Genomic DNA, 18,101 nt, shown 5'->3' with positions numbered 1-18,101 from the left:
GTTGCTTTCTTTTATCTCTCTATCCAAGCCTCACACCCTCCTCCTCCTCTCCTTCCCCTCCCCTTCCTCCTCCTCTTCTCTCTTCTTTTTCTCCACCCCTTTCTTAGCCTGATGGTGCAGTGGTTAAGAGCTTGCTGCCAACCAAAAGGCCAGCAGTTCAAGTCCACCACCCGCTCCTTGGAAACCCTATGGTTTTGAACCCAGGACATCATTTCTAAAGCCTGTACTCTTGATCATTAAGCTGCACTTCTGGCAGGACCTTGGATGACATGCTGAGGTGAAGACAAAATTAGAGCTGGGGAGACCAGCGAATGCTAACGTGCTTCCCATTCCCTTTGCCGTCAAGACAATTCCGACTCATAGTGACCCTACAGGACAAGAGAATCCCCTCAGTGGCAACTGGTTTTCTTAGCCTGGCCTCTATCACGTACTCTGAGAGAAATGAGTCTCTGAGCTGACCTGGAGGGTGTTCGCTGTTGTTGAGTTTTCCCTTCTTTCTCTCCTACCATCCTTTCCTTTCTTCTTTTTTTCTTCCCTTCCTCTCCACGCCCCCCCCCCCGTTTTTTTCCCTTCTCTCTCACCCTTTCTCTCTCTCTGTCTCACTTTCCTTTTATTTCGATAATCACTGGACTAACTCTTAGCTATCCATGGCAAGGGTCCTGATAACTGCAAACATCACACCATCAACTGTGTCTCAGACAAATGTACAATGCGTGCCAAACTTCAGTAAAGCTCACCATGGGACTTGATTGAATTCCCTTCCTTCTCCTCCCTCTTTCCTTGCTCACCACCTGGTGGTGATTCTTGTTAATGGCACTTCACTTCCTGAGGTAAAGCCCTGAAGAGAGCCAACTAGCTTTCTGCCCTGTAGGGAGCTTGGGGATTTACAAGGTCTTTTATATTGCTGGGGTATAAAGTGTGAGGGAATAAAACTGCGTATGAAATTAAGACACATATGAGGAAGGGCAATGGAAAGGAATTGAGGACTTTGGGGAAGCATAACTGACATGTGAACTGCCAAAAGAACAAAACAAGTCTGTTTTGAAAGAACTACAGTCAGAATGATCCTTAGAAGCGAAGACGGAGAGACTACGTCTCACCTACTTTGGACATGAAATCAGGAGGGATCGGTCGCTGGAGAAGGACACCATGCTTAGTAAAGTAGGAGGTCAGAGAAAAAGAGGAAGATCTCAGCAAGATAGACTGACACAGTGGCTGCGACAACAGGCTCAAACGTAACAAAGATTGTGAGGTGGCTCAGGACCAGGCAGCATTTCCTTCTGTTGCACACAGAGTTGCTATGAGTTGGAACCCACTCCATGGCACCTAACAACAGCAATAACAACTGACATACGTGGCTGAGCACTCCGTATTTATTACATTGTCCAGTCTTTACAGTATCATTTCAAAGTAGATACTATTATTATCAACGTCTTAAAGAATCTTACTGAAGTTAAGAAAGTTGCCTTAGTCACACACATGGGAAGAAACACTTCGGGTTTTGAACCCAGGACAGTCTTTTCTAAAGCCTGTGCTCTTGATTATCAAGCTGCACTTTTGGCAGGACCTTGGATGAGATGCTGAAGTGAAGACAAAACTAGAGCCAGGGAGACCAGCGAATGCTAACGTGTTTTCTGGTCCGTTGCCGTCAAGTCGATTCCGACTCTTAGTGACCCTACAGGACAGAGTAGAACTGCATCATAGGGTTTCCAAGGCTGTAATCTTCGTGGAAGCTGACTGCTACATCTTTCTCTCCTGGAGCAGCTGGTAGGTTTGAACCACTGTTAGGAGCCGATTGCTTACCCACTGTGCCACCAGGGCTCCTCTAATGTGTTTACCCCCAAAGGAAATATCTAGCCTCTAAATCCTCTCTGCCAAATCCATCTTGAACGTTGTCCAATCAGGCTTCCAATCACCCAATTTCACAGAGACTTCTCTTGCTGAGGTCTTCCACTTTGCTAAAGCCAACAACCAATTCTATGCTATTTAACTAGTTAGCAGCATGGCTGAAGCCTTCTTCCCTTGGCTTCCAGGATACCGCACACTCCTGATTGTCCTGCTGTCTCCCTGGCTCTTCCTTCACTGTTTCAACTGTTGATTCTCCGTCATCTCTCCAACCTCCAAACTTTTGAAATGCTCCGGTGCTCAGTGCTTTGCTCTTTTCTACCCGCTCTCACTGTCTTGGCTATCCGATCCAATGTCTTAACTGTGAGTGCTTGCAAGAACAGAAATTTATTTTCTGAAGGTTCTGGAGGCTAGGAATTCAAGATTAGGGTGTTGGCTGCGTTTATGCCTCCTGAGGCTTTGAGGAAGAATCTGTCCCATGCCTCTCTCCTGGCTTCTAGTAGCTCCAGGTGTCAGTTTCTGGACCTGCAGCTGTGGAATCGCAAGGTCTCCCTGTCTCTGTGTATGTCTCGTCTTTTATAAAGATACCACTCATATAGGATTAGGACCCACCATCATGTTAACCTAACTGGTAACATCTTCAAGACCCTATTTCCAAACAAGGTCACGTTCACTGAAAGATCCAAAATAGGCAAATCTGTAGAAACAGAAAGCAAATCAGTGGTTGCCAGGGACTGAGAGAGAAATAGAGAGCAACTGCTAGTGGGTATGTGGTTTCTTTTGGAGGTGTTGGAGTCTTCTGGAATTAGATAGTGGGTGATGGTTGCACAATCTTGTGACCATACAAAAAGACAAAACAACACTGTACACTTAAAAACGATGAATTTTGTCTAAATAAAATAAAATTTTCCACAAACTAATTCAAAATGGATCACAGACGTAATTATAAAACCAAAAATTATAAAGACAATGGAAGAAAAATAGGATCAACACTAAGAGTGTTAATATATGGTATAAATAGGATACAAACCATAACTAACAATACTGAGACACCAGAAGATAAGCTAGGCAACTGGGATATTCTAAAAATTAAACACTTATGCTCATCAAAAGATTGCACCAAAAGAGTGAAAAGAGAACCTACAGACTGGGAAAAAACTTCTGGCTACGATGTATCTGTCAAGGTTCTAATCTCTAAAATCTGTAGGAAAATCCAACACCTCATGATAAAAAGACAAATAATCCAATTAAAAATGAGCAAAAGATATTAACAAGACACTTAGCCAAGAAGACATTCAAGAGGCTGACACCTGAGGAAATGCTAGTGATCACTAGCCGTTAGAGAAATGCAAATCAAAACTACAGTGAGATACCATCTCGCCCCAATGTTACCGGCACTAATAAAAAAAAAACCAGAAAATAACAAATGTTGGCAAGGCTGTGGGGAGATTGGAACTGCGGGTGGGAATGCAAAATGGTACAACAATTTTGGAAAACGATATGGCACTTCCTTAAAAAGCTAGAGATAGAAATACTATACAATTCAGCAATCCCACTCCTAGGAATATATACTAGAGAATAAGAATCATCACACAAACACACATATGCACACCCATGTTCATTGCAGCATTGTTCACAATAGCAAAAAGATGGAAACAACCTAGGTGCCCATCAACAGATGAACGAATAAACAAACTATGATACATACACACGATGGAATACTAAGCACGGATAAAGAAGAGCAATGAATCTTTGAAACATCTCACAACATGGACGAGTCTGGAAGGCATTATGCTGAGTGAGATAAGTCAGTCACAAAATAACAAACATTGTATGAGACCACTATTATAAAAACTTGAGTTGAAAAGGTTTACACATAGAAAGAAACCATCTTTGATGGTTACGAGGGAGAGGAGTTGTGAGGAGGGAAAAACTCTAACTAGACAATTGATAAGTGGTAATTTTTTTTTAACTTTGGTGAAGGGTAAGACAGTACTCAATACTGGGGAAGTCAGTACAACTTGCCCAAGGCAAGCTTCATAGAAGCTTCATAGACACACCCAAACTCCCTGAAGGACCAAGTTGCTGGGCTGAGGGCTGGAGACCACAGTCTCAGGGGACATCTAGCTCAATTGGCATAATATAGTTTATAAAGAAAATGTTCTACATCCTACTTTGGTGAGAAACGTCTGGGGTCCTAAAAGCTTGCGAATGACCATCTAAGATATGCCTACTGGTCGCACCCCACCTGGAGCAAGGGAAAATGAAGAAAACCAAAGACACGAGGCAAAGATTAGTCCAACGGACTAATGGGCCACAACTACCACAGCCTCCACCAGACTGAGCCCAGCACAACTAGATGGCGCCTGGCTACCACCACCGACTGCTCTGACAGGGATCACAGTAAAGGCTGGAGAAAAATGTAGAACAAAATTCCAACTCACACACACACACACACAAAAAAAGAACAGACTTACTGGTCTGACAGAGACTGGAGAAACTCCAGCAGTATGGTCCCTGGACACCCTTTTAACTGAGTACTGAAGTTACTTCTGAGGTTCACCCTTCAGCCAAAGATTAGACAGGCACATGAACCAAACAATAACACATGTAGTTCAACCATGTATATGACACTAAATGGGCATGACAGCCTGGGGGGGGGGGGGCAAGGACAAGGAGGCAAGAAGGGACAGGAAAACTGGACAAATGGAAATGGGGAAACTGAGGTCGAGAAGGGGAGAGTGTTGACATGTCTCAGGGTTGGCAACCAATGTCACAAAACAATATGTGTATTAACTGTTTAATGAGAAATTAATTTGCTCTGTAAACTTTAACCTAAAGCACAATAAAATAAATAAATGAATAAAATAAAATTTTAGGAAAGAGCCTATACACAGAGATTAAATACAAACACGTTTTTTATTGAGCTTCTAGTGCCATGACAATACAATGGACCTGATGTAAGCTTCAATAAATACATATTTAAAACTTCAAGGTATGTTAAATAATAATTTAAAATACTTTATAAAACTGAACACATACCACGTTTACATTTCATACAATTATTTACAATGAAGTAATATATATTTACAACATTTGAACAATTTTATACAAAATAATAATTCATTTCCTATGTAGCCTGAGCACAATAGTGGTTTCGTTTTGTTCCCCTCCCCACTTTCTCTCTCTCTTTTTCCAGAGTCTTTCTGCCTCTTTAAAAAAACCTCTGCTGCCCTGATCCTTATCACACACCCTGTTTCTCTTGGCTCTGCCATTGCTGGTACGTTGCAGGAGTCTCTGAGCCTTCCTTTTGAACACATGCTGAGCTGGTGGCGCTGTGGCAGCCTTTCGATTCCCACGCCCTCCGTGCTGCAGCAGCTTTGACAATTACTGGCTGAGAATTTCCCATTGCTAGTGATCCACTGATAACTGGATATTGGCTGGGAGTGTTCAACTCTGCTTACAAATAAACATAAATAGTTGCTCATCTAGGCTTTCCCTTCTTCAAGAACACCCTCAAAAAAACAAGAACACCCTACACACAGAATAAAACAAGAAGGCAATAAATATTCAACACCTTCACTTTTCCAAAATCCGGTGGGTAAATCCATCACGTGGTAAACTCCAGTCCTGCATTTACAACCTTACATAATAAACTTGAACTCTACACACTTCGCCTTCGTAGGAGAGCAAAGCACGTACATAGTCCTGTTTATTCTTAACAAAGACATTCATGAAGTTGTACCTTCATTTGTTTTCACTTCTGCTTTTACAAAGTCAGAACATTAGGTCAGCATGGGAGCTTTTCATCACGGGAACCACACATTTCTTTAAAAATACCTGAGATTTATAAACCTTCCATTCAGTTTCTATTCTCCTGATACTACTCATGTTTAAACACTACTAAAATAGTCAAACCTTTAACAATATCTTCCCTTTTTAAAAATAAATTTACCACAGAAATACCATTAGAAATTGTTAAAAACAAAGAAATGGTGATCTAGGAAAGGTAACTGTTTCCTTATCATTGTCTCTAATAGTTATATATTTTTGAAGTCACTACAACACTTTTACTGAATAAAAACTGTGGAACATTAGCCCATATTCAATACAAGTAAAAAGAACACAGTCTCTAAGAACACTTTAAAAAGCACGGAATTCCACAGGGATAAAAGAAGAAGACTGACTTCACAACCCTTGCATGGAGCAGGGTTTCCACCTTTAACAACCCTTCTCATGCAGTCTCCTATAAGCATTAAAATCTGCCATTTTTTCAAGTTAGTACCAGAATATTTTTGGCCAATCCGTTTCCTCTAAGCTCTTCAGAATTATTATTTATCCCCTTGACAGCAGTTGAAGCACTATGAGGGACAAAAGAAAGACACAAAGCCACAAAACACTGCACTTCTTCACTGAGGTTTCAAGGTAAGAAGCGAGAGTTAGAAAAGGAATTCTGGGCTTCCAGAGCCTCGGACTCCTTTCCCTTCAGTACCCAACACTTTCCTGATTCTGAGAATAGGAAAGAGAAACCTGAGTCTTTTCGGCGTAAGTCTGGCCTTGCCCACTGGATTTTGGACTGTTGACGTCCTTGTGAGTGCCCCAGCCCCTGCTAAGGCAGCAGGTTCAGCAGGGGAGGCGAGAAGGTCAGAGATCTAAGGAGAGCTGTCTGTCTGCTGTCTTCAGTGAATTGCTTCAGTTCCCCAGTGTGTTCCTGCAAAAACAGGAGTGCACGCGTCAGGACACTTAGCATTTCTGCCTACTAAAAGAAAAATCCAGCTTCTAACACAGGCTCCTGTAAACATTCTCACAAAACCAAACCCGTTGCTGTTGAGTCCAGTCTGACTCATAGCGATCCTACACAACAGAGTAGAACTGCCCCATAGAGTTTCCAAGGAGCACCTGGTGGATTTGAACTGCCTGCCTTTTGGTCGGCAGCCTTAGCACTTAACCACTACGCCACCAACATTCTCACAGGGGTTGTCAAATATGAGTCTTGTTAAATGTCTGGCAAATTTCTAAGCACTTACTGTGCTGAGATGGGCAATAATACTGAGTCATTGCTTAGGGGGTACTGTTCCTCTGGTAAGGGTGGTGGGAAAATTTGGAAATGCAGTGTGATGAACGTCATCAATACTGCGGGATTGTACACGTAAAAAATGCTGAAATGGCAGACGTTTTCTTATATATAACAACACATATCAGTGGCAGATGTTTGTTGTATATGTGGTATAATATATATATATATGGAAGCCTTGGTGGCGTAGTAGTTAAGTGCCACAGCTCCTAACCAAAGGATCGGCAGTTCGAATCCACCAAGTGCTTCTTAGAAACTCTATGGGGCAGTTCTCTGTCCTGTAGGGTCACTATGAGTCGGAATTGACTTGATGGCAACAGGTATGTGCCTGTGCGTGCACGCGTGTGTATGTATATATGTATATGTGTGTATATGTATATGCCACAATTTTTAAAAAACTGAACAAAAATTATTTATTCCATGGGGTTATAGAACTATTATTAAGTGGCAGAGTCAGGATGCAAAGTCTAGAAGTTCACGTCCATTTCCAGAGTGCCTAAGTTCTTAGCTACTGCCCTAGCTACACGGGATAACATCACACAAGAACCGTAACATCCAAAGACATTCCTTTTCTGTCCTTTCCTTTCCCAGTGGAACATGTCTGAGTATATCTGCTTGTGAGTGAGCAGAACGCTACGTCTATGAATTGCTGATCGTATTTTTATAGCCACATGGGCTATGAAAATATAGTGGATTTCTTACTCCACTCCAATTTGCTAGTACTACTTAGTATGTTACCAAGCTTATCCTGGAAATTAAATCTGTGCCTTGGAATTTGCTAATTGAAAGTTAAGATAAAATATTTTTTAAAAATAGCAAACCCTCTTTTTATAAACATGATAAGAATGATGATATAGGAATAAACTGTACCTTTTTTTTTTTTTTTGTCCAAGGACCATCTTTCTATACTATTTCGATCTAATGAGGTGCATTACCCTTAAATCATTGTTATTTAAAGGATTATACTTTAACATTTAGCTCCATCGTGTGTCCATGTATCAAGGCTGGCTGTGCTATTATTGTAGCCTTTGCTACACACCCAGGCACTTCAGAGTTCTCTAGGAGTTTGAACTTTAATTACAAAGGTATAACTACAACTCTAGAGATAGGCAACTGTCAGGAGAATAAAACAGGGCTTCTCATCAGTTGGATTTTGTCTGCAACTAATCGGATAAGCAGGGATGGATAACCACAAAGCACACTGGGAAAATCCCCCCCCAAAACTAGGCCACCAGTGGAAACACACCGCTCTTCCTTACTTTCCCTCGAAATATAGGGAATACAAAAATGCAGTTTTTAGCACGCTTTCATGGGGTAGCCCAAATATGAACATCAAAATTCTATGCAGAGGGACTGGACCCTCCAAATTCTCACAAGCATAGCAGAGTGCTCAAGAACAGAGATTCTAGAACAGACTGCCTAGGTTTGAATACTGGCTATACCACCGTCTAGCTTTGAGACTTTAGACAGGTAATTAACTTCCTGGTGCTTCATTTTCTTTATCTGCAGAGTGAGAAATATAAAATAGCTCCCATCTATATTGCACTTATAAGCCCTTTTCTCTCTATAAGTCACTTAGAACAGTGCCTAGCACATAGTAACCCTATATGAGGGTTAGTGATCATTGTGATTCTTATCATTCATAAATGGAATGACTCAATAAGGGCCAGGTCCCTTGTTCTTTGCCTCTCCTTATACAAAGAAATGAAGCAACTTTGCAGAAAATACTTTGAAAGTAGTGATTTTCCTCCAGAAATGGGCAGGTTTGGAGGGTTCAAGGAGCAACAGGGCATGTAACCACAGTAGCATGAGATTATCCAGTCTTACCTGATTCCTTTGGACTTAAATTAACTCAGTTTGGTAGGTTCCATCTGACTCCAGGCTCTGGCAGCTGCTGTGGAAGGCATGAGGACAGTGAGTCAAGCACTGTTTTCCAATACAAAAAGGGAAAACATGTAGAATGTGCAATAGCATGCTTTGTAAAAGGATGCAACATACCTGGCAGGCACAAATTTCCTTGCTGCAAGAGAAAGAAAACCATTAATTTGGACTAAATAATTTTTATGAACACATCAAAGCCAGAAACAATATGGCTTGATTCATCCAGGGGTTACAAACTCAGTGCCTTCGGAGCCCTTGTAATAACCAGAGTGCAGACACAGTAGAAACAGGGGTAAAGTGCACAATGCCCACCCCACCCAGAGGTCACACAGCTACCTGACTCCAGCAAACTGGGACGGATTACCCAATAACCAAGGCATGCACGAGCTTAATTGAGTAAGTAAACCCAGCCCGTGCCTACCTTGCTTCTTGTAAGCCAGTGCGCACCCTGCTTGCTGGTTAATCCACCCCTGCCAGCAAATAGCTGTAGGCTCAGCTTGCCAGTGAACGCTTCCAATTTTCATAACAAGTCAGCAATCTGGATTTTGGGGGGAACTTTCCTATTTTATAAATATCAGAACTTAATTCAAAAATTTTTAAAGATTCCGTAGGCCAAACAAACCATCAGAGTGGCTGAACATGTCTGCATATTCCCTCTGAGATCCTCCAGAATTTAAGCCTAGATCTCAGAGAAGTCATTTTAGGAAGCATTTTGTGCATTTTCCTCAGAGCACCAATCATGGCAGCCCCATTACACGACGCCAGTGGGCACCACAGAACTCAAAGTGAATAGCAGCCTGAGCGGTAAAATGGTTGCACGACTAATGTATTTCCTAAAACTCTCCCCACTTTGAGTTGTTCTATAAGCTCTTTTCTTAAGACTTCCATTTCATTACACTGCAGCTGATTAGTGGTTATCTAATAATTAGATTCTAATCACTGTTTAAATTTGCAAAAGGAGGTCATGATGTCAATGACTCATCTTCTGAGAAAAAAATATTTTCAAGAACATATTTGGAGTACATTCCTGAATGGCCTCACCTTTCTTTCGAAGGCGCTTCAGAAGCCAGAAGAGAAATGATCCCAACGTCAGAAGGGAGGTTCCAGCTACAGAAAGTCCAACTCCCAAGGGAACACTGGACTCAGTGGGGGCTGAGGAAACAAGAAGGGGAGAACTGTCACCAGGAAGAATTGACTTTAAAGTCTTTCTGTCCTTTCCATTTGACCTTCTCCTCCATAAGTTGATAAAACAGAAAAACCATCTAGGCCAATGCATGAGGCAAAGACATGGCATTAAAGACCTTTTAGATCTTCTCCAAACCATTTTTGCAGGCTGACTGCCTACCGCTGTCTGCCCACCACTGCCCACCCACCGCTGCCCACCCACTGCTGCCCGCCCACCGCTGCCCTGGCAAAACTGGAACTGGCCGAGCTCTTTCACAACACTTCACCCTGGTCAATAGTGCCCACTAGCTCTCTCTCTCTTTCTCATTTCCCTTTTCCCCCTTCCTCCTCTTCCCTCTAGCTCTCCTTTTTCTAGTTGTCAGGATTCTACCCTTCCAGTCAACTTATCACCTCTCCTGTTTTTCTCTATCTGCATAAATATTCCCCAGCTTTCTAACCTGGGCAACCTTACTGGTTGGACATAATGGACAGTTAATTATTGTGGCTTGATGACTCCCCTTCCTCTCTAGTCCCCAGAAGACCACCGTCAGTCAATGCATCACCTTCACAGCTGGGCAGCATCCCAGACCAGTGTCCAGTGGCACCACACGTCAGAGCAGCAGAGCCGTTGAGTGTCCAGCCTTCAGGACATGCAAACCTACACACGGTGCCGAACACAGCCTCACCACTGCAGCTCATGTTGACCTTCCCGGGGATTGCCAGGCTGGAACACTGTACCACTGCAAAGAATAGGCACAGAGATAGAGGTAAAGAAAACTCTACTGGAAAAGTTCTAGAACTGGTTTAAACGTTACAGTTAAAAGTTACAGTAAATGTAACTTATAAGCACTACTTCATTTTCAGCATGCAGGAAATTATGATTAAACCGATTGGGCAATCTAGGACCAGAAACTCCTGAGGTCCTTGATCTGTAGCCCTTAAAGTCTGAACTCAGTCCCACCTTGGCAGGAGGGGACCTCCTGTGTCCACTCTCCCTGAGATGTGCACTCAAGCTGAGCTGATCCACGTAATTCAAAGCCTTCCTCACAGCTGAAGGCACAGGAGGACTTGTAGGTGAGTTCCCCAGTAGGCGAATGGGTACACCTCACTGAGCCATGCTGGGGCTGGCTGACAGCACCACATTTCACAGCTGGAAGACACCAGAGAGCACATGAGAGGTTTGTTTGCATGTAGTAACAACAGGTTTCTCAAGGCAGCCATGTCGCTACTCTTCAATAGCGTTCATCTTGAACAAATAAAACAGAACTCTACCTTCACATGTGGGCTTGTCACCATCCCACTCTCCTGTACGGCCACACTGGAGCCTCTTGGGTCCCTTCAGCACAAATCCCTGCTCACAGGAGAACTCACAGCTGGACCCACTTTGGAAACTTCCAGAAGGACCAGGAAGACAATTCACGTAGCCCCTCTCTGGGTTGGACAAGGCTTTGCACTGTAAAGCTGAGACATCAAAATGACATAAAATTTTGAGTATAACTGGAGGGTACTGGGCATTTGATGAGTGAACCCAGCTCATTTTGGACAGAACAACACTCAGAAAACTTAGACTCTTCCGCACTTCCTGGACACCTGGGAAGATGGCTGTGTTTTATTGAATTCTAATATCCTCATTAATAATGGCCCTAAAGGAGAGACGTTAACAGAACAGTGGTTTCTGACACTGTCCTTCTGACATTCAAGAGAAGTTAGGGTCAAGAGAAGGATTTTATGCAGCCAAAGTGCAACTTATGGGTCCTGGATGCTTACTGAATGGGGCCAAAGAGAAAGAAAAATAAGAAGGCACCCACATAAAATTTGTCTGCTTTGCAGTTTGGCTATGATGGTGTGGCTCTTTGCCACTGACATCCTTTCTGTGTTGTATTTGGCTACAAGGAGCCCAGGGCTTGTTTTCAGTATCTCTGCTCTTCTTTCAAAGTGAATTAAATTTTAGGGCTTAAATATGTATGAACAGTGTCTGTGTATCACTCCTCATTCGAAGCATTCTGATCACCGCTAGTTATAAGTGATTTCAGAAGAGAGTTATGACAAGAGTTTTAGATTCAAATCAAGTTCTCATGACCTTACTTTAAAGTTTTTCTAATGTGATTTGCCCCTAGGTTAAGAATTCTGCTTACTCCATGCCAATGTTTATAAAGGTACGTTAGCACAGCACAGTTAAGAGGCCGGCAAAGCGTCAGCTGCTTGACACACACAGCCCTTTCCTTGGTCAACATTGGCTCTTTTATATGTACCTGGAATATGCAAGCTGAATGTTGCCCATCAAATCTAATTTCTCTAGTTAAAGAAGGCAGCTGGTTTCATTTTCACAGCACAAGTTGGAAGAGCGATGCTCTTTCAGAATGGGAAAGTGTAAAGGAGAGACCCTTGGGCTTACCCTCACAGATTGGGGTTTGTTGACTCCACTGCCCTTGTGCGGAGCACTCAACGTGGGCTGGTCCCTGCAGCTTGAAGTCTTGCTCGCAGGTGAAGTGGCAGGATGACCGGAAGGTAAACTCTCCAGCAGGGGAGTGGCTACAGGTCATAGAGCCATTCTGAGGCCCGCTGATGGCGCCACATTTCACAGCTGTAACGTGCACGGCACCCATTTATATTAGCAGGTCTGGTTTGCCCAGTTCAGGTATTTTACAGTAAGTATTTACAAAGCAACTTTACCTTTACATGTTGGCATCTCGTTGTCCCAGTTCCCAGATGAGGTACACTGGAGGCTCGGGACTCCCATCAGTTCAAATCCTTCTTCACAGTCGAATGCACAGGTCGTGTTCCACGGGAAGCTTCCAGAGCTTTGGGAACATTTCATGGTTCCATCGGCAGGACTTGTCAAAGCATCACACTCAACCACTGCGGATTTGAAAGAGCACCATAAACTTTACCAAAGAGTAATATTTTCATTTCCTATTGAATTGGAATTTTTAATGGAATGAGGAAGATGCCTTCAGAAGGTAAGTCCCAAAACACTACATAAATTCTTGGGAACATCCACAGGAAAGCTTTTTTTGTTTGTTTGTTTTTACTGATATTTTCATCTTCTCTGATTAGTTTTTACTTTGACCATGCTGACTGATCTCTGAGATTTTTATTATTTATGTAAGGTAAAAACAAGTAAAAAGAATAGATTTGAATTCATGATTTATGACTAGGTATGATAAAACCATATTCTTTCTGACATACACAGGATATCTGTGTATTTTAGCCCAGCAGGCTGGAGGAAAGGTGTGTTTGTTTGTTTGTTTGTCTCTGGCTCCAAAAGATGAAGCTGAGAGAAGACACCGAGACTGTTTGACTCACGTGGCCTTAAGCTAGGGTGTTGTTTGGAAAGAGTTAAACAGGCAAAGAAGCTGAGGAGGTCACTCGGATTTCTAGAAAATAGTTCCTCTGTTTTATGTGTTCCTTCATGAACTACCAGAGCTTCAGGAACACCCATTTCAAGCTCAGAATAAAAACCTCTCTCAAACCAGGCAGGTGCTGGATTGGCTGTATTGATTGACCGAGAGAGCAAGTTTTATTAAAAACAACAACAAAAAGAACTTTCCTTAGTATTTTGAAAATAAGTGGGATGAAAAACTAAGGAGATCAGGGAGGAGTTAGAGAATGCTCTGTGCATTCAAGAGAGACTTACCACTGCAGGCGGCGGTAGGAGCACTCCATTCTCCAGAGGACGTACACCGTGTGGCCTCCGTGCTGCTGGGGAGGTGACCCTTTTCACAGGTGACAGAGCAGGAAGAATTGTAGCTGAAGTTCCCCCAGGGATGGGTGCAGACCAGGCTCCCGTGCTCAGGGGCTTTCTGTGCTTCACAGGTCACAACTGAAAAAGGAAACCCGATCACTTCTGCTCACCCTTCCCCTGGTATAAGCAGAACAAACACTGGAAACCGTAACTTGCTATGGGCCAGGCACTATATAAATATTTCATCTGCATTTGTTCACATAATCCTATCTGCAAGCCTATGAAGTTGGTCTGATCATCATCTTTATTTTAAAACCGAGAAAGCGGGGGCCCAGGGACTTTTAGGGCCTTGTCAAGGTACTAAGTGGTGAACCTGGGATTTGAACCCAGGAATTGCGACTCCATAGCCTCTGCTTTTCACCACCATTTTACACTGCCCCAGGGAAGGGAAGACATGTCGATCTGACTCCAAAGCCAGCTGAGACGTGAAGGGAGAGGTGAGAGGTGAGACCATGATTTACCTTGCTCACAGTTGAGTCCACTGAAGCCGGGGTCACACTCGCAAGTGTAGTTATTGATGGTCTCCACACATTCTCCGTGACCACTGCAGGACATGTTGGAGCAGGCAGCTGTGGGAAACAGTTCTGATGAGGGCCAGGCTTATGCCGACAGGAGGTGCATGTGAGCTTAGCATCAGCAATGTGCAGTACAGATGACCTCGATGAGACAGTGCCAACGATTTTCATTTAAAGTGCTTAACAAAACGCCACATCTGAGTCTTAGGTTCATCTGTTTTAAACCCGAATGTTAATATGTGGCACTCCAGAGTTAGCTGCAGCTAACACCTAGCATACGAAATTCACATTCTGACAGATATTGGGTACAGTTCCACTCCGGCAGGTGAAGAAGTTACTAAGATATGTATCATGTGTGTACACACTCTCTGCGTATGTAAAAGCCACTTGATGGGTGGATTCCGGCTCATGGGATCCCCATGTGCGTCAGAGTAGAACTGTGCTCCATAGGGTTTTCAATGGTTGATTTTGGGAAGTCACTCACCAACCCTTTCTTTGGAGAGTCTCTGGGAGGACTGAACATTTGGCTTAGCAGAATGAGTTAACCGTGCGCACTGCCCAAGTACACACACACACACACACACACACACACACACACAGTCTTGGCTAAATTTATACAAAGGAGCAAAAAGAGATACTTTACTCATTAAACAGAACTTTTTAAAGCTGTATATTTTAGAACATAAAGTAGCCACAATAGAGATTGGTTTTTGCCTGTTGTAAAGGATTTGTCAAGACATTCACCCTGGAAACTAGTCTCTCTGCAGCCCCAAACTCCCTACCTGTGTAGCACAGGGCCAGCTTCTTTTTGTTACAGCTCTCATCGTTCCACATGCCCTCATCCTTCCCTCTTTTGATGTAGATCTCCACGCAGTCCTCGTCGTTTTGCTTATTGTTCGGTTCTCCGGGAGCCCAGTTCTCAGCTTCTGGGGTCAGGGGCTTCTGGGTCCCTACCCAAGTCCACACACCATTGACCTTTCTGATTCCAATCCAGTAGTAACTTGGTGAGTGGCTTAATATGGAGTTCAAGTACTTGATCTCTTCTTTGTTTTGAATCGCCACTAGATCTGTGTATTGCTGACAGTACTCCCTTGCCTCATCGTACGTCATGGTTTGCACCGAGGTATGGTAGGTCCAGGCCCCGCTGTCTCGAACCAGGAGGAACGCTAGGGGGAGACACAAAAGAAATGCTAGAGGTTAGTCTTGCTGCGATTCGACTCCATCAACTGAGCTCTTTGTTTTCTTAATTGTGGTGCGTTTTTCTCCCCAGGAACCAATGGCATATATGCTTGAGCACAGTGGCCTTCGTTCGCTTTTCAGAATTAAGAAAGTGTGTGTGTGGAAAAACGGCATTTATTGTGAGCCTCCTCTGTGATAGTCCCTCCTGAACTCCTCCGCCATAACCTACTAGCCTACCCACTTTACAGTAGACTAATAGAATAACGAGGCTTGGCTGAGTGTGTAATATGTACCGCCGAACACTGCCTGAAGCACTGTACTCGGCCACCTACTGAATCCTCACGGTGCCTCAGGAAAATGGGCAATTTATGATCAACACTTTGCACCTGGGGAAGGTAAGACAATGAGAGGTAAATTGCCCCTGTTAGTTGCCATAGAGGTGATTCAGAATCATGGCGACCCCATGTGTGCAGAGCTGAGCTGCTCCGTAGGGTTTTCAAGGCTGTGACCTTTCAGAAACAGATCACCAGTCCTGTCTTCCGAGGCACTTTTGGATGGCTTGGAGCCACCAACGTTTCAGCTAGTAGTCTAGCGCTTAAGTGTTTCCACCACACAGGGACTCCAATTGCTCCTAGCCTAGGGCATAATACATTGGACCTAAAGGTCAGGGATGGTGCCAAACATCCCACAACTCACAAGATAGCATTCCATAACAAAGTATGTCAAGGTTGAGAAACTCTAGCCTAACTGACAACACTGACTTACCAAAAGAGAGAGCAGATAGGAAGTGTCCAGCAATCATGACCTCAAGAGTTGTTTTTCTCAAGGGGTTAGACGAAAAATACTTTTCTGGAGAGGAAAAAGTACAGAATTAATTATGGAATGAAACTCTGGGTAGCCAGTTACTCATGTCATTTTACAATTATGGCTTTATGGCAGCATTATCAGATTTTAAGTCAAGAATTCCAGTGCCACAATCTTTGTGCACATCAAGGACGTTTACTCAAATGAACAAATAACATTTCTGATTTTTCGTCATTTAGGTGAAAGAGAAAGGCCAGGTTTGTAACTAGTCAGTAGAATAAGAGCTTGCAGAAGACCTTTTATTGGAATGCCTTTACATGCCTGATCACATTGCTAACCTGTTTCACGGCCCAAGTCTGCCCCTGTGAAGACTTCTGCACTTACGCTTTCCGAAGCAGTTGTACAGGTGTCGAATCCTCAAGCCTGAGGCTCCTGGCTCTGTGCTGTGTCACACCGGCACTCCTGATGTGAAGGCAGCGAGAACAGCTGAACCCTGCCCCTGCTGGCGTTGCTTTATAGGAGTGCTGGCTTCCTGTGCATAATAGGAGGATATGTCCAAACTGAGCAAGGAGGAATTCCCCAACAGCATCCAAAAAGTTTCCCGGGAATATCCATAAGGCTAAAAATTACAATGATGTCAGAAACTGTGCCGCTCAAACTAATTCTCCTTTGTCCGTTCCTTTATATTTTACATGCAATTCTATTACTATGACATGAATTACGATTTTTCATTCTGATAACATAAAATGTGGGTTTTTTAAAAGTTTAAACCATTGATTATTGGCAGTATCTCTCATGTTATCATGGTAGTAATAAGAATTTTGAAACGTAAGCAAACTAAGAATAGTTTTGTTGTCCGTGGAATGCTACCCTCAATTTTTTTATCAGTAGCTGTCAATAACACATCTCCACTCACTTTTTCATTCTCACATGCCAACTCAACTCATTTTACTGTGCGGTGCCCCAGAGATACGCATCACCAGCTGTGCACTGGTCCTCAGGTTCTGTGCACCTGCTGTGGCTAAATTACTAAAAATTGTATCTTCCACTTCAACGCTTGACATAATGCTGCCTTAAAATTTTTTTTTAATGGGAAAGAGTCTTAGATGTTCTTGTCTGGAAAATGGCCCTGATTTGTTCAGTGAAGAAAGAAATAAGAAAAACTGTATATACTCATATTTAATTGACACAAACTTTTTTTTATTGTACTTTAGATAAAGGTTTTCAGAGCAAACTATCTTCTCGTTAAACAAATAATGCACATATTGTTTTGCGACATCGGTTGCCAACCCCACAACATGTTAACACTCTCCCCTTCTTGACCTTGAGTTCCCCATTAGCAGCTTTCCTGTCCCCTCCTGCCCTCTCATCCTTGCCCCTGGGCTGGTGTGCCCATTTTGTCTCGTTTTGTTTTATGAGCCTGTCTAATCTTTGACTGAAGGGTAAACCTCGAGAATGACTTCTTTACTGAGCTAAAAGGGTGTCTGGGGGCCATATGCTCAGGGTTTCTCCAGTCTCTGTCAGACCAGTAAATCTGGTCTTTTTTTGTGAGTTAGAATTTTGTTCTACGTCTTTCTCCAGCTCTGTCCCAGGACCCTCTGTTATGATCCTTGTCAGAGCAGTTGGTGGTGGTAGCCAGGCACCACGTAGTTGAGCTGGACTCAGTCTGGTGCAGGCTGCGGTAGTTGTGGCCCATTAGTCCTTTGGACTAATCTTTTCCTTGTACCTTTGGTTTTCTTCACCCTCCCTTGCTCCAGATGGGGTGGGACGAGTGGAGTATCTTAGATGGCCATTCACAAACTTTTAAGACCCCGGACGCTACCCACTGAAGTAGGATGTAGAACATTTTCTGGGTAAATTATGTTATGCCAATTGAGCTGGATGTCCCCCGAGA

The 18,101-nt window shown here is 43.3% G+C and overlaps 1 protein-coding gene across 1 annotated transcript; it reads right to left on the bottom strand.

Annotated features, from left to right (window-relative positions):
- Positions 1–4,523: 4,523 nt before the first annotated feature.
- On the bottom strand, positions 4,524–16,679 carry SELE (selectin E). Its single transcript, XM_064282964.1, has 14 exons — positions 16,592–16,679; positions 16,169–16,252; positions 15,007–15,390; positions 14,171–14,278; positions 13,602–13,787; positions 12,638–12,823; positions 12,360–12,548; positions 11,237–11,425; positions 10,926–11,114; positions 10,528–10,704; positions 9,842–9,952; positions 8,918–8,939; positions 8,747–8,813; positions 4,524–6,556 (listed from the first exon to the last, which is right to left on the bottom strand). The coding sequence occupies exons 2-13, from the start codon at positions 16,203–16,205 to the stop codon at positions 8,762–8,764; spliced, it is 1,830 nt and encodes a 609-aa protein (XP_064139034.1). The 5' UTR covers positions 16,206–16,252; positions 16,592–16,679; the 3' UTR covers positions 4,524–6,556; positions 8,747–8,761.
- Positions 16,680–18,101: the final 1,422 nt, after the last annotated feature.

This window comes from Loxodonta africana, chromosome 3 (genome assembly GCF_030014295.1).
Source record: "Loxodonta africana isolate mLoxAfr1 chromosome 3, mLoxAfr1.hap2, whole genome shotgun sequence".
Lineage (NCBI taxonomy): Eukaryota > Metazoa > Chordata > Mammalia > Proboscidea > Elephantidae > Loxodonta > Loxodonta africana.
This window is presented reverse-complemented; position numbering and strand designations above follow the sequence as displayed.

Bases quoted from the DNA above. Each gene is read 5' to 3' on its own strand.
- SELE (XM_064282964.1), bottom strand. From the start codon at position 16,205: ATGATTGCTGGACACTTCCTATCTGCTCTCTCTTTTG. The intron at 12,824-13,601 runs GTAAGTCTCTCT...TCAAATCCGCAG, and splicing joins TCCTACCGCCGCCTGCAGTG to TGGTTGAGTGTGATGCTTTG. The intron at 8,940-9,841 runs GTGAGGCCATTC...TTTCTCTTGCAG, and splicing joins GAAGCGCCTTCGAAAGAAAG to CAAGGAAATTTGTGCCTGCC.